Source organism: Gorilla gorilla, chromosome 22, assembly GCF_029281585.2.
Source record: "Gorilla gorilla gorilla isolate KB3781 chromosome 22, NHGRI_mGorGor1-v2.1_pri, whole genome shotgun sequence".
NCBI lineage: Eukaryota > Metazoa > Chordata > Mammalia > Primates > Hominidae > Gorilla > Gorilla gorilla.
Genome location: NC_073246.2, coordinates 32,915,566 through 32,931,122, shown reverse-complemented (window position 1 = coordinate 32,931,122; position 15,557 = coordinate 32,915,566). Strand labels below are relative to the sequence as shown.

General features: G+C 40.7%; 1 protein-coding gene across 1 annotated transcript; it reads left to right on the top strand.

Moving 5' to 3' along the window:
• Positions 1-499: 499 nt before the first annotated feature.
• Positions 500-6,239, top strand: LOC129529227 (keratin-associated protein 19-8). The gene is given in 3 exon segments (XM_055373614.1): positions 500-572; positions 3,392-3,449; positions 6,053-6,239. Coding segments are annotated over 3 exon segments (318 nt in total).
• Positions 6,240-15,557: the final 9,318 nt, after the last annotated feature.

Here is a 15,557-nt window from a genome sequence, read left to right as displayed (position 1 = left end):
TTGCAGTGAGCCAAGATCACAACACTGCACTCCAGTCTGGGTAACAGAGTGAGACAATATCTCAAAAGAAAAAAAAAACTGTTAGAGACTAGGTAATTTTAGAAGGAAAGAGATTTAATTGACTCACAGTTCTGCAGGCTATACAGGAAGCATGACTGGGAGGCCTCAGGAAGCTTACAGTCATGGCAGAAGGGTGAAGGGGAAGCAAGCACCTTCTTCACATGGTGGCAGGACAGAGACTGAAGGGGGAGGTGCTACACATTTTTATACAACCAGATCTCGTGAGAACTCACTATCACAAGAACAACAAGGGGGAAGTCCACCCCTATGATTCAGTCACCTCCCACCAGGCACTTCGTCCAACACATGGGGATTACAATTCAACATGAGATTTGGGTGGGGACACAGAGCCAAACTGTATCAGGAGGACTGCTGGCATTGAGGGTCTGAGCATACAGGTGGGTCCCGGGCAGCATCTGCAGCAGGAGCCTGGGATAGCATGTGCTCAACACCAGGATGTGCTGCCAGATCCCCTCCAAGAACTGACTTGTTCCCCAGGCACTGGGAGTATGGTGAGTACACAACCTGCAGCTGTCAGCCCCTTCCAGGATTGGCTCAGCTGCTGAGCTGCTCACCCAAGCTCACACTTCTTCCCACATCTGATGACTGATAAGTATAGGAATATAAAGGCCTGGTCATCTGGCACAGCACTGAAGGGCCAGTCTAGCTGCGGAGGACTTGAGAGGTCAGCCCAAGCTCCCTTCCTTAGGGTGGATCCTAGGGCTCTCCTTACTAAACATCCCACACTCACAACTCCTTTTCCAAGTCGGTTTCCCAGAGAACCCCAGTGCTTTCATGTGGTCGCAGGGATTGCCAAGAATGAAAGCACATTGGCTTGATATTCTAGGACTAGTATCCCAGGTAAACAACGATAAAGGATTTACAAATCCTGGTTTCCACAGAGTAAGAGTAGGTCTTTATAAAGGCAATGATTATTTTTAATCATGATTATCTCCATTTTTTCTCAGAAAAAAAATTATCTTCCAATCTGGGTTCTCTTCTTTGTACCCTGTCTGATTCTTTCATTGGATCTCTTTTCCTCACTTCTGATAGCTTATTTTTCTGTCTTTAAAGGCAGTTTTTCTCTCAATTACTCAACCTTTATCAATTGATGTCTAGGGATATATTTACTTTTCTGTACTGTCTGCCAAAAGCTGGCTGCCTCCTTAAAGAAACGTTGGCCTGAGACTGCAGCTCTGGGCCTCGCTGGCCTGAATGCTCTGACTCTGTGGTCTTTTTCCAGCTGCATTTGTTTTTCTGATGTGATGGAGGTTCTGTTTGCTGTGGCAGTAGGAGAGGTGTTTGGATTCCCTTGAGTGGGAAGAAGCACTTTCTCCTTGGTGTCCAGGCTGAAGACACACTCCCCTTGGTAGAACATCAGGGCTCCTTAGCTGTGAAGCCATGAATCAGCCCTCTGGCAGAAGCAGCTCAAGAGTATTACCTTGGGGTCACATAGCATCCAGGATTTGGGCTATGCTTTTACATCCTAAAACTTAGTATGGCCCATAAATGGAGAAAAAAAATAAAAGTGTGTATCAATGTTTTTATATAAACACAAAATTTCTGCTTATATACATTTAAAAATAGTCTCCTTACATCACTGACCATGTAGACATGTATATATGTGTATATGTATATGTATGTGTATATGTGTATATATGTGTGTGTATGTATATATGTGTATGTATGTGTGCATATACATGTGTGTATATATGTGTGTGCATATATAGTTAGCTCTGCAAGTATATGTAAGTATATATGTGTGTGTGTATATACACACACACACACACACACACACACACACACATATCTCGTTAGCTCTGTAAGTCAGCTCAGTTCGGAGGAATGATTTTACCACGAATATCAGATCAGTACTTTCTCAGGTATAATTTGTGCGTATTACCAAAACTGCACTAGTGCTACTAAATATAGTTTATAATTTATAATTGTTATGCTGAATAAGTGGAACTCAAAAGGACTTACATTTTTAGAAGACGACTTACATTTTTCCTCCCACAACTTCCGTTAAGAATTATTTTGAAGGCTATTTTTTTCTCTTTTTTCAATCACAGTTCAGGTGCCATACTATTTCCTTTCTCTTTTAGATTAATAAAAACAAAACAAGCTCTCTGATTATTTTAGTCTCAAGAATGGTTTCAGTTCAAGATTGAAAATGTCCAGCTCAGTGATAATCAAACTTCAAAAACTTTCAGAGGCAAAGCTTTCAGACCCCTGCCAGCCTGTACCAGCCGTGGCTAAGCCCCAGTCATTAAATATGTTGGAGAGGCCAAGTTAGGAAGGAGAAATGGCTTTTTTTTTCTAGAAGTGAAGGAAGTAGAAGTGATTTCTTTGGAAAAGGTTTTTTTAAGAACCTGGGCACCATCTAGCTAACTGCCACAGAAAGTGTTTCTTATGCTTTCTACTGTACTGAAATATATTACTTTTAACAACTCTTGTGCAAGAAAGAGTTGGGCTTCACCTTTCCTCTGTAAACCTGTAAACTGGCAGTGGTAAGAGAGGCAGGGCGGACCTCTCCCTTAAGCATTGGTCTCAGCTCTAGGCTGCTCTGACTCTTCCGGGGTTAAAACAGGGAGTAGGGGAGAGACGCATGCCTCTGACAATCTGGCAAGAGGGTTCCCTGAATTGTGGATCTTTCGGAGCTGATTCTTGCACTCATGGGCCTCTCATCAGTGCTCTGGTATAACAGCCCCTCTAGTGGACTGCTCACATCCTCCCTCACTTTCTGTATCTCGTGGGACCATCCAAATTGCTTTGGCTGAGGTTGCTTCACTCTCTTGACCAGGATCCCTTTGAAATCAACTCGGTGGTATTCCCACCCCAGATTCCTATCTGGTAGCCGGGAACCATGTATCTTTGAACAGTCACAGATGAGGGCACAGTTACTCTGAAACTCAGCCTTGGCTCATTGCCATGGACTGTTCAGCCCCATCTCTCACCTGTAGTCACTTTCCCAGCCCTGAGTCAGCAGTCGGCTGTGTCTTCCAAATTCAAGGGATACAGTACACTTCCGTGGAAGTTGGCTAGAAAATGTCCAGGTTCTTGAAAAACATTTCCAAAGAAATCTCTTCCCTTTCCTAACGCTTGGCCTCTCCAGCCTATTTCATGACTGGAGATAGGAGCTTAGTGTAACTGGCCAATGGGTTCTTGCCTGCTGACTAGACAGAGCCGATTTACCAAGATGGGGGAATTGCAATAAAGAATTTAATTCTCACAGAGCCAGCTGTATGGGAGACCAGAGTTTTATTATTACTCAAATCAGTCTCCCTGAAAATTTGAGGATCAGGGTTTTTAAGGATAATTTCGTGGGTAGGGGATCGGGAAGTGGGGAGTACTGAGCGGTTGGGTCAGGATGAAATCAGCGGGTTGAAGTGGGTTTTCTTGCTATCTTCTGTTTCTGGGTGGGATTGCAGAACTGGTTGAGCCAGATTACTTGTCTGGGTGGCATCCCTTGGTGCATCAGAAGGCAAAGTCTGCAAAATATTTCAAGTGCTGATCTTAGGTTTTACGACAGTGATGTTATCCCCAGGAGCAACTTGGGGAGGTTGAGAATCTTGCAGCTGGAGCCTCTGGTGGCATGACTCTGAAGCCATACTTTCTAATCTTTTTTTTTTTTTGAGGTGGAATCTCGCTCTGTCACCCAGGCTGGAGTGCAGTGATACAATCTTGGCTCACTGCAACCTCCGCCTCCTGGCTTCAAGCAGTTCTCCTGTCTCAGCCTCCCAAGGTGCCCGCCACCATGCCCAGCTAATTTTTGTATTTTTAGTAGAGACAGGGTTTCACCATATAGGTCAGGCTGGTCTCAAACTCCTGACCTCAGGTGAGCCACCGCGCCTGGCTTCTAATCTTATAGTTCATTTGTTAGTCCTACAGAGAGACTGGTCCTCATGCAAGAAGGGGGTTCATCTCAGGAAAGGGCTGTTATCATCTTTGTTTTGAAGTTAAACTATAAACTAAATTCCTCCGAAAGTTAGTTTGGCCTACACCCAGGAATGAACAAGGACGGCTTAGAGCTTAGAAGCAAGAAGGAGTCGGTTAGATCAGATCTCTTTCACTGTTATAATTTTCTCAGTTAAAATTATTGCAAAGGTGGTTTCAATTAGTTGCAGACTGCGGATCTAGGTTTCTGTAGCTCCCTTTGCAAGTCCTTCTTAGGTAGATTACCACCTTTCTTGGGGACGTGAGAGCTGTTGTCACTGATGATACAGGTTCTCAGCTAAAACTGAGTCCCATTTTACATCTTGTTTTGCTTTAATATTTATCTCTTAGTGAATACATATACTTTTAACTCTAAGACAAGAAAGAGTTGGGCTTCAACTTTCCACTTCAAAACTTTTGAACCTATTTTTGTTCTCCCCTCTCAGTTTTACATCTCTTGAACAATCAATGCAACAAGCATCTCGATTGTAATCCCATTGAGAATAAGTGGATGTGACTTTCAGTTTCCACTTGCTGATTTTAGTCCTTTGAGTTCTGGCCCAAAAGAAAGGAACAGACCAATCAGCATATAGATCAAAAATCAAAATGAGAAAGTTCACCAGCCGAGAAAGCAAAGGAGCGTTTTCATCCTTCTGTTGTGATAATACAGTATTTCTTGCTTTTGCCTTTGTTGTACAACATCTATAAAAATGTGATGATGAAAAAAACAGGTGAAAGTGAATGATTTAGGTTCTAGTCTGGGTTTTGTCACTCACTGGGTGATCTGACCAATCTTCTCCAATTCTGTTTCATCATCTGTAAAATAAGAGGATTACACCAGTTCTGATATTATATTATTCTATCTGAAGTGATTATTAATAGTGTATAGAATAGTCGTACTGCTTATGTGCTTGAAATTGGTTTTGATACCAATGGCTAAGTAGCAGTGATTCTGACCCTTATGAACACTTCAGTGGGCTTCATTCTTCAAAAAGAAAATGTCACATTTAAGTATTTTTAATTTTACATATTTCTGTAAATTATAGTTTAATTAAGGTTTCCTTAGAGAGCAGAAGATGGAATCCCAGAATTTGGAAAACAGCTTTTTAAAACCTCTTTGCTGATTGTGTTAGGAATTTAGTAAGGCAGAGAGGGCTGCCTGCCTACCTGTGGCTGTGGAGTCAGATGGGTAGATCCAGTACTCAGATGTTAATCTCTTTAGAAGATTATTTTTTAGAAAGAAGAAGATTACAAAGATGAAGAATATGGTATTACTTTGCAAAAATCACACCCACAGCTCTTGCCCCTAGTGTTATTTCCTATATAAACATTGAATAATGAAAAAGTCTTGCAGTAAGAGCTAAGAGCCATCAAAATTTCATAAACAACGTTGAGTTAAAAGGGTAGTAATGTGTAAGGAAACAAAATTTTTCCATTTGGGTTTTTTTCTGTCTCTTAAAAAAATAAATGTGATCCTGTTGTGCTATCAGCTACATTTTGTTGGATTTATACAGTAAGTGTACCTCTTCTATTACTTCACTAACTTAAATAACAAATAGAAGGGGAAAAACTCATGGGATTGGGAAGGGTGTTTCTTATTTACAGTTGTATCTCTAGCTCTGAGCATAGTGCCTGGGATGCATTAGTTGGGCATTAAATATTTGTGAAAGGAATACATTAAGAATCGGATATTGGGAAGGGACTGTAATGAAAGAACAATTTTAGGTGACAAAATTGGAGCTGAATGCTGCTCTTATGTCTGATTATAGAGCTTTAACTATGATGGTCAAAGCAAGAGGGCTTTGAAGACAGCGTAATCATCCTGTGGAATCCAAACTGCACAGAAATCGAATGAAAACATCTTTAATTAGTGTCAGGAATTGTCCTACAGTTTTAAGATGAATGAGATTTTTTTCATGCAATTGAATCTACGCCATGAGAAGTCTACCCCACTAATTACTGAGGATGTATAAAAGTCGCAGGGAAGCTAGTGATAGTTGTACTCAGGAAACTTGCCCTTGACCTCCAAACACATCTACAGTTGCTGAACCATAAGCTACTACAGAAGCTATTATGGAGGCCTGGGCTATGGCTATGGAGGCTTTGGTGGCCGGGGCTATGGCTATGGCTGCGGCTGTGGCAGCTTCTGTAGGTTGGGCTATGGCTGTGGCTACGGAGGCTATGGATTCAGCTGCTGCTGACCATTATACTACAGAGGATATGGATTCTCTACCTTCTACTGAAGAGTGAACTCATTCTTTGGATCACTAGAATCTGTCTATCATCCTGACTTAATTCTCCTTTCAGGTCTTTTTACCCCCTCTGTGAATTGCGCAGCCACTTTCTTGATAAACCAGACAAAGCAGCAAAGGGTGCCTTGTGAACTCTTCAAGGTCAAGACTCAATTCTGGCAACAAACACAACAGAATCAGTGGCAGCAGCAAGGGGAGCCCTTCCTGTAGAATGACCTAGAATCCCACCTTTCAAGCTGTGAATCCCTCTCTTCCCTTATTAATATATCAACATGGCACCAACTCTTCTTCTATTTCAATAAACTAATTTTAATAGTAGAGCAAATTTGGTTTAATTTTTTTTTTCTGTTTTACTGTGGTAAGAACACTTAACATGAGATCTACCCTCCTAACAACTGTTTGAGTCAACCATACATTATTGTCGACTACAGGTACCATACTGTATAGCTGATCTCTAAGGTCCGTTCACCTTGCCTGACTTAAATTTCATGCCTCTTTGTCAGTAACTGCCTATTTCTCCCTTCACCCAGCCCTTGGTAACTGCCATTCTACTCTTGGATTCTACAAATTTCACTCTTTTGGATGCCTCATGTAAAGTGGAATCGGGCAGTATTTGTCTTTCTGTGGCTGGTATATCTCACTTGGTTTCATTTCTATTGATTCATTTCACAGAACCAGACCCAAGCTTCCAGGATCTGTGTGTGTGTTAATTCACCATTGTATATTCTGTGGTCATGACAATACCTGGCTTGTATAAGGCAGTCAAGAATATTTGTGGATTAAGAAACTTGCTCATCAGTGTTATAATATAAAATCATTTTTAATCTGTCCAGTGGTTTGGGGATAATTTGGGGATAATGGTGTTTTATAGCTCTCCACCCTCTTCTCACCCCATTTCCTCTTATACACACACATACTCACACACTCTGGTCAAATATCTCCCACCCTAGGTGGAGTTTATTTTTGCCCCAGCAGCTGACAAAAAACCTCAACAGTAGCACTCCATATGTACACCCTTACAGGGTCAGGCAGAATGCCTTGCATTTTGTCAAGAAGCATAAATGAAAAATTATTTGCTTTCAAGGCAAACTACAGATATTTGCCACATAACTGGAAAATGTGCACATTTGGACTTCACCGTAAACAACCTAATGTCTATCAACAGTATAATGGAAAAATAAATTGCAGTACAGTCTTACAATGGAATATTACACAGCAATGACAATGGCCAAACTAGAGCTATAGGCAACAACCTGGCTGAACCTCACGATCATAATGTGGAGTGAAAGAACCCAGGCATAGTAGAATAAATACAGTATGAGCCCATTTATTTAAGTTTTTAGACAAGAAAAACGACATTACAGGGTTAGAAGTCAGGGTAGTCGTTACCTTTGGGAAGATAGTATTCATGGGAGGGCTCGAGGGGGACTTCTGAGGTGCTGGCAATTTCCCATGTTTTGATCTGGAAGTGGTTACATGGAGGTTCTTTCTAAGTTATTAAATTTATGTTGTGTGTATTTTTCAGCATGTTTGTTATATTTCAATTTAAAATGGTCTAAAAATTGATAATATTCCATGGTTTCAAAAGTGCCTTCTAGGAGCAGATAATTCAGATAGTTCAGATTTTTTTGAGGACCTACTTTGTATTACATGCTGGCTACGTCATATGGGAATTTCAAATGAATAATACATCACTTTTGGTGTCAAGAAACTCAAAATATAGCAGCCCATAATAGAGACATAGGTGGGGAAGGGAGGTCTTTGAGAAGGGAGTGGTGAGTTTCTATTCCAAAATTTAGGAGAAGATTAGGAAAGTTTCTCCTAATGTGTCTGAGCCTCAACTTTAGGATATATACATGTTATTAGTATTGTTAGTCACAAATCTAATTGTATCTGAAAGAATAAGACTTAAAGAAAGTTAAACAGTAACCACAAAGAAAATCAAGTAAAAAACATGAATTAAGAAACTTCTTACCTGTGGGTTTCTCTCTTTAGCTTACATAGGAAGTGCATTTTGCTCAATGGACACGGAGTATATTTGCTGAGTGTGCTGTGGGTAATATGAGTAGGAGATGTGTGTGATTAACAGAGAAAACAAATCTAGCTCAATACTGACAAAACTTCAAAGGGAATTTTGATGCCTAAAATTGTTCTGGATGATTTTGAAAATTATATAATAGGCTAAATTATTCTTTGGAATATTGTGAGAAAATTTGTTATGCTGATAGGAAAGATGCAAATATATTAACAAAAATGGTGTTTGCCATCCTTTAATTAATTTATCTACTCTATTAAAATGGTTTGGATAAGTAAAGATATACAGTTACTAATATCCTTTGTGTTTCTCAAAGATATTTTAGTTAGGCAACAGTATTCATGATTTTATGTAAAGCCTTCAGCATTTCAATAGTGTTGCCTGATGTGTTTGGGATAGCTGATCGGAGATTTAACAAAATTGATGTTGATATCAAACATTCCTCATACTAATGTATATGTCTGAAAAATGTATATGGAAAAACAATGACTTGAGAACTAGGAGTTACTCATGAGGGTGATAAACATAGTGATCAGCACAAATCTTGGCCAGGCAGTTGCTTTTATAACCCCATTGGCAGCTAGTATCTTCTATTTGACAAAAATAATATACCACATATGAACCTCTCAGTAAATTCAACTTTCCCCAAATGCCTGCTGAGATTTATCTTGCACAGAATGGATTAAACTTTCAAGGCTTAGAAGAAAGATGTACATTCATCCCCAATTCACCAGCTAAATAGAATGCCAAGCTCATGTCTTACATGAAAGGAAGCCTTTAAGAACGATTCGGATGACCCAGAGAGAGATGACATTCTCTACCCCCAATGATGCCAGGACTGGAGGCTTTAAAAACACCTGTTTGTGCTGGAACCTAATTGGCACTAATCCTATGTGGCAAAATAAGCTGGAGTCTGATAAGGTTCAGAACATTGGTTAGGAATAATTTTTCAGTGTTGCTTAAAATTAGTATTTTTATTTTATTTTATTTTTTGAGACAGGTCTTACTCTGTCACTCAGGCTGGAGTGCAGTAGCATGATCTCGGCTCACTGCAACCTCTGCCTCCTGGGCTCAAGTGGTTCTCATGCCTCAGCCTCCCGAGTAGCTGGGGAGCATGCACCTCCATGCCCAGCTAATTTTTGTATTTTTGGTAGAGACAGGGTTTCACCATGTTGCCTAAACTGGTCTTGAATCCCTGAGCTCAAGCAATTCACCTGCCTCAGCCTCCCAAAGTGCTGGGATTACAGGTGTGAGCCACTGCATCCAGCCAAAATTCGTATTTTTAAGTTAAACTTTGGTGACTACTATCTGGGAGGTGCTTGGAAGTAGTAAAACAAAACAAAACAAAATCTCTGTGCATTTTATAAATGCCCCTGATTTATTGGCTATTTTCTTATCTATTATTAGTTGACAGTAAATGATAAATATCTATAAATAAAGAAGTAAGCTTTTGCTAGTTCCTCTATAATGTCTAATTTGTGTTGTAGGTAATTTGAAACAGTTGAATCCCAATTGACTTCAGATCAGGAAATATTTGTGTTTATGATTTGGAATAATGTTTTGGTATTAGTCAGGATAATACAGACTATGCTGCAGTAACAAGTACACCCTCAAATCTCAGGCTTAATCCAGTAAAGTTATTTATGACTCTTGTCTGAGTCTTACTCAGTGAGTCACTTCTCCTTGGAGCTCTCCTATAGTGACTCAGGGATCTGGGCTGCTTTGTCTTACAGCTCTGCTATCTCATTGTTCCAGCCACACTAAAGGGAGAGAAGAGAACATAGAGAAAACATATCTGCCTTTGACTGCTTTGGATTAGATGAAACATACTAGTTCTGCTCCTTTTCCCATTAGCAAGTATTCAACCTTTTGTCTCTGCGTGCCCCGAAAAGGGAGAATTGGTGGTCTTTCCACAGTTACTTTTCTGGATTGTTTTGCATATCTTAGGGACTCCTTGCTCCATTTCTCTTTTAAATTTATTGTAGCTCAAACATGCATATGATGGAGATGTGGAAAGATCAGGGGTAAATTTTCCACACTTGATAGAAAGTTTTTCTAGGCTGATACCTTTTTTGTCACTCTAAAACGGTACAAGCTGCCTTATTGGAACTCCAAGTCTTAAGTATCTAGATTCATATATCTATGTACTTTCATATCATTATAAGTTATAGGTATTAAATCTACAAAATATTTGAATTTTAAATCTTATAAACATAACAAAGATGCCTATATTTCCAAAATCTTAGGTTTTAAAAATAAATCTAGAGAGAGAGCACTGAATCCCTCATTAAATAGATGAATTTCTTCAGGAGTAACGTTGCCAAATGGTTTAGGGTACATGAGGGTAGGAGCTAAAGCTTATCTGATAATTATTAATTTATTTTTTCAGTCTTCCTGTGGCATCTTCCTGTGTCTCATCAATTACGATAAAAACATTCAAAGATGTATAATAGCTCAAAGTCTCTCTTTTCCTTACTCCCATTTCTGTCTATGTAACTCAGTTTGTGCCATCTTCTTTCTCCACCTGGCCTTAACCATCTGCACCAAAAAAAAAAATCCCATTTACATAATAGCATTTTGGCAGATTAGGACTTTCACTGAAGTTTCAGGGTGGGAGGGGCACAGAGTGTGATGGAAAAATGATCAGGTAAGGCCATTTCCTCCACCATCTTGCCTTGGAGCCTATTCCTACCAGCCTAGCTTTGCCCAAGCTCACACTCTCCATGTGTGACCCATTCATTATGTGAATCTTTAAGAAAGTGATTCTGTTTCTGGATCTCCTTGAGAAAAATCCCTTTCTGCTCTTTTCTTTAGGACCCCAGAAATTTTAGAAAACAGATTTTTCTCCATTTTATCATATTTTATATCTTGTGTACTTCCTAATAAGCTTTCAGGTGATTTACAGTAAAACAAAGTATCACATTAAAACCATCAAGCATTAGAGACAAAGGACAAGAGGCAGGGCAACTATGCTAGATAACCTAGGCTAAGGGAAAACTGTAATTGAGTTAAGAAAAACCTAGCTCCGAGGTTCCTAGCTGCCAAAGTCATTAAGGAAACTAATTAATCTTCATTTTAGTTGACTGAAATGCTTGTTTTTTTTTTTTAGTTTGCCATGACTCTTCTTAATTTCGGCTGTGTTACCCAATGTTTGGCCCAGCTTTATTTCACTTATCTCTTTAATGTACATTGCTTCTCCGTTTTTGTTCATTGACCCAAGTCAGTTTGGGTAAATTCATTAACACAATCTCATTTGCCCAAGTCAATGAAAGAAACATTGGCAAAACAGGGCCAAATATAGCTTTATAGTATGTTTTGGGGATGACTTTCAATGTTATTCATTCATTCATCCTTTCAAATATTTGCAAACACTGGCATGTCTTGGGCACTGTGCAAAGTATATGGGAAGTGGCAGTTGGTACCCTGCTCCTAAGTAGATTGTAATCTACAGAAAGCGAAGCTTGAGAAGTTCAGCAATTTAACCTGACTTTAAACAGAAACCCACTCAAATTACAGAGCTGGAATTTGAAAGCAAATCAGTCTTCACCAAAACCTATGTTACTGACTTATCCGCTACTTTCTTTGTGACAGGCAGAATTTCTACAGTGGCCTCCACAAAAATGCCCTGCCCTGATTCATGGGAACTGGGAATAGGATGAGATAACACTCTCATGATTGTGTTATGTTACATGGCACATGACCTTGCAATGATCTGGTTAGGTCTGATCTAATTACACGAGTTCTTTTTTTTTTTTTTTTTTTTTTTTGAGAAGGAGTATTGCTCTGTTGCCCAGGCTAGAGTGCAGTGGTGCAATCTCGGCTCACTGCAAGCTCCACCTCCCCAGGTTCACACCATTCTCCTGCCTCGGCCTCCCGAGTAGCTGGGACTACAGGCACCTGCCACGGCGCCCAGCTAATTTTTTTGTATTTTTAGTAGAGACGGGGTTTCACCGTGGTCTGGATCTCCTGACCTCGTGATCCGCCCGCCTTGGCCTCCCAAAGTGCTGGGATTACAGGCATGAGCCGCCGCGCCCGGCTCATCACATGAGTTCTTAAAAGCAGAATGTTTTCTCTACTGATAGCAGAAGTCAGAGATTCAAAGCATGGAGGAGATTCAACACACTGTTGTTAACTTTGACGATGGAGTGGACCCCATATGAAGGGGGGATGCAGGCGCTGCTTAGAAGCAGAGAGATGCTCCCACCTAACAGCCAGCAAGTAAGTGGGAACCACAGACCTACATCCACAAAGAGCTGAATTCTGTCAACAAACTGAACGAGTTTAGAATTAGATCCTTCTCCAGAACCTCCAGATAAAGGCCCAGACTGGCTGATGCCTTGACTTTGGTTTTGTGAAATTCTAAGCAGAGAACCCAGCCAGGCTTACTGAATTTCTGACCTACAGAACTGTGAGATAATAAAATGTGGTGTTTTAAGCTGCTAAATTTTGGGTATTGTGTTTTGCACCAATAGAAATCTAATACATCCTCTCAGATTAAAAAGAAACCACTAATCCCCTCTCATTGGGCAATTCATGAATCAGAATAGCTGGATCTCTTATCTTCTACCCATTTCCCCCATATATTCCTAGGGTTATCATGAGAAAATTCCATGGAATCCAATCTCAGCTGTACTTCCAATTTGCCATTTGAATGACTCTTCACGCTCAGCCAGGTGTTCTGGTAACTGTTTCTCTTTGGGGAGCCAGGAATGGCCATTGACCAGTTGGGAAACCAAAGCTCAGAGGGAGCTTATGTAAGGTCATACAGAAAATGGGTGGCAGATCGGCCGGGCGTGGTGGCTCAACGCCTGTAATCCCAGCACTTTGGGAGTTCGAGGTGGGCGGATCACCAGGTCAGGAAGATGGAGACCATCCTGGATAACATGGTGAAACCCCGTCTCTACTAAACATACAAAAAAAATTAGCGAGGTGTGGTGGTGGGCACCTGTAGTCCCAGCTACTCAGGAGGCTGAGGCAGGAGAATGGTGTGAACCCGGGAGGCGGAGCTTGCAGTGAGTCTAGGTCGTACCACTGCACTCCAGTCTGGGCAACAGAGCAAGACTCTGTCTCAAAAAAAAAAAAAAAAAAAAATTGGTGGTAGATAGATCTGGCTTGTTTAAATGTGTTTTATTTTAAAATTTCTTCTTTCCATTAGGAAGCAGAGGTCTACTCTTTTGAGCAAGATAATTCTGAAGGTGAATTTAACATCTGATGCAGTTGTAACACTTACGTAGGGAAATACTTTTCTACTCTCATTTTCAGGCATACTTTATTACCACAGCCTCTTGGGTTTTGCCAGCAAAACATCTTTTTGTGATCTCAATTATATGCTGTCGATTTGTTTAAGCCACGCTATTTCCACCTCAGTAGTGATCCAACTTGTTGGCATTGGATAGACCCTCACATTCATTGTTATGTGAATAGACACTTAAAAGTTTTGATGTAGTAAAAGAAAGTAACTAAATTTAGGTTACTAAAGAAACCTCCTGCTGAAATCTTTGACCCTCAGCTCCAAAGAGCATAGTATAAATGCTGGGTAAACTATTTTTGTCCTCTGCTCTATAAATGAGTTCCTTTCTTTCTTCCATTCAGTACTGTTCAGCACAGCTGCTATTTTTAGAGCTGAAAAAAAAAAAAAGATGGGAACTGAAAATAAAGAAATAAAACCTTGTCTGAAACAGCTAAGCCTGTGAATCATGGCCTGCCTCCTGCATAGACTGTGTGTAGCTGCTAAGTAATTTATGAATGAAGGTGTGTAGACCAGGGATGGCATCAACAAAAAGAACTAAGACTGATGGATTCTATTTCTATTTCCAAACTGATGATGAAACGACTTCAGATAAGTCACTTTAACTTCTTTTGGGACCTCTACCTGTAAAATAGGAAGAAACTCCTTTTTTTCTTGACAATGATATAAAGACCTGCTTAGCTTCTCACCTTTGCAGACTTCTTGTTTAAGGCTTGATTCTCTGAAGCTCCTCCTTTAATATTCAACCCTGTACAACAGCAATGGGATCCATGCTTTTCCTTGGGACAAAGGAACTCAGGACAATAATTCAAATGATTCAGCCTTAGTGCTGGTTCACTTGGAGTGTTAGCCCTGGTTGGGTTCTGGCTTTGTTCTGTGTGATCTAGCCCTTTCGTATGACCTCATTCTAGTAACTGGATCCCCAGATTGTTTTATTACATCTGATCCTCTCCTTTGGTTTTCGATCTGCTATGCCACTTCCTCTGAGACTAAGGTTCTGCAGCTTATCCTTTTTGTCCCTGCTGTCATATTTCAGCCAGAGTATCCAGTTTAGGTAAGGTTTCAACTCCTTGTCCATCTATGCCACCACTTTTTTTTTTTTTTTGAGATAGAGTCTCACTCTGTCGCCCAGGCTGGAGTACAGTGGCGCAATCTTGGCTCACTGCAAGCTCCACCTCCCGGGTTCACACCATTCTCCTGCCTCAGCCTCCTGAGTAGCTGGGACTACAGGCGCCCACCACCATGCCAGGCTAATGTTTTGTATTTTTTTTTTTTTTTAGTAGAGACAGAGTTTCACTGTGTTAGCCAGGATGGTCTTGATTTCCTGACCTCGTGATCCACCCACCTCAGCCTCCCAAAGTGTTGGGATTATAGGCGTGAGCCACCGCGCCTGGCCATATGCCACTACTTCTTGAAAGACAATCCTTGAAGACAATTCATTAAAAAATCTTAAATTCAATGTTGAGGAAACCCCCAAAATACTTGTAAAATATGCATAAAATATAAAGACTAATGATACAGTGAACATCTGGAGTATCTCACCTGGTTACCACCACTATCACTACCAAAAAAAAAAATTATTGTTACCATTGAAGTCCTTGTCCCATTCCCTTTCCTCTCTACTCAGAGGAAACCACCCTGGCTGAATTAACTTGTGTTTATTTCTCTCTCTCTCTCTCTCTCTTTTTTTTTTTGAGACTGAGTCTAGCTCTGTGGCCCAGGCTGGAGTGCAGTGGCGCAATCTTGGCTCACTGCATGCTCCACCTTCTGGGTTCACACCATTCTCCTGCCTCAGCCTCTCGAGTAGCTGGGACTACAGGCGCCCGCCACCGCGTCCGGCTAATTTTTTGTATTTTTAGTAGAGACGGGGTTGCACCATGTTAGCCAGGATGGTCTTGATCTCCTGACCTCGTGATCTGCCTGCCCCGGCCTCCCAAAGTGCTGGGATTATAGGTGTGAGCCACCGCACCCAGCCTATCTCTCTCTTTTTGTAACTTTAGTTTTCCCAGATGGTATATCCCTAAGT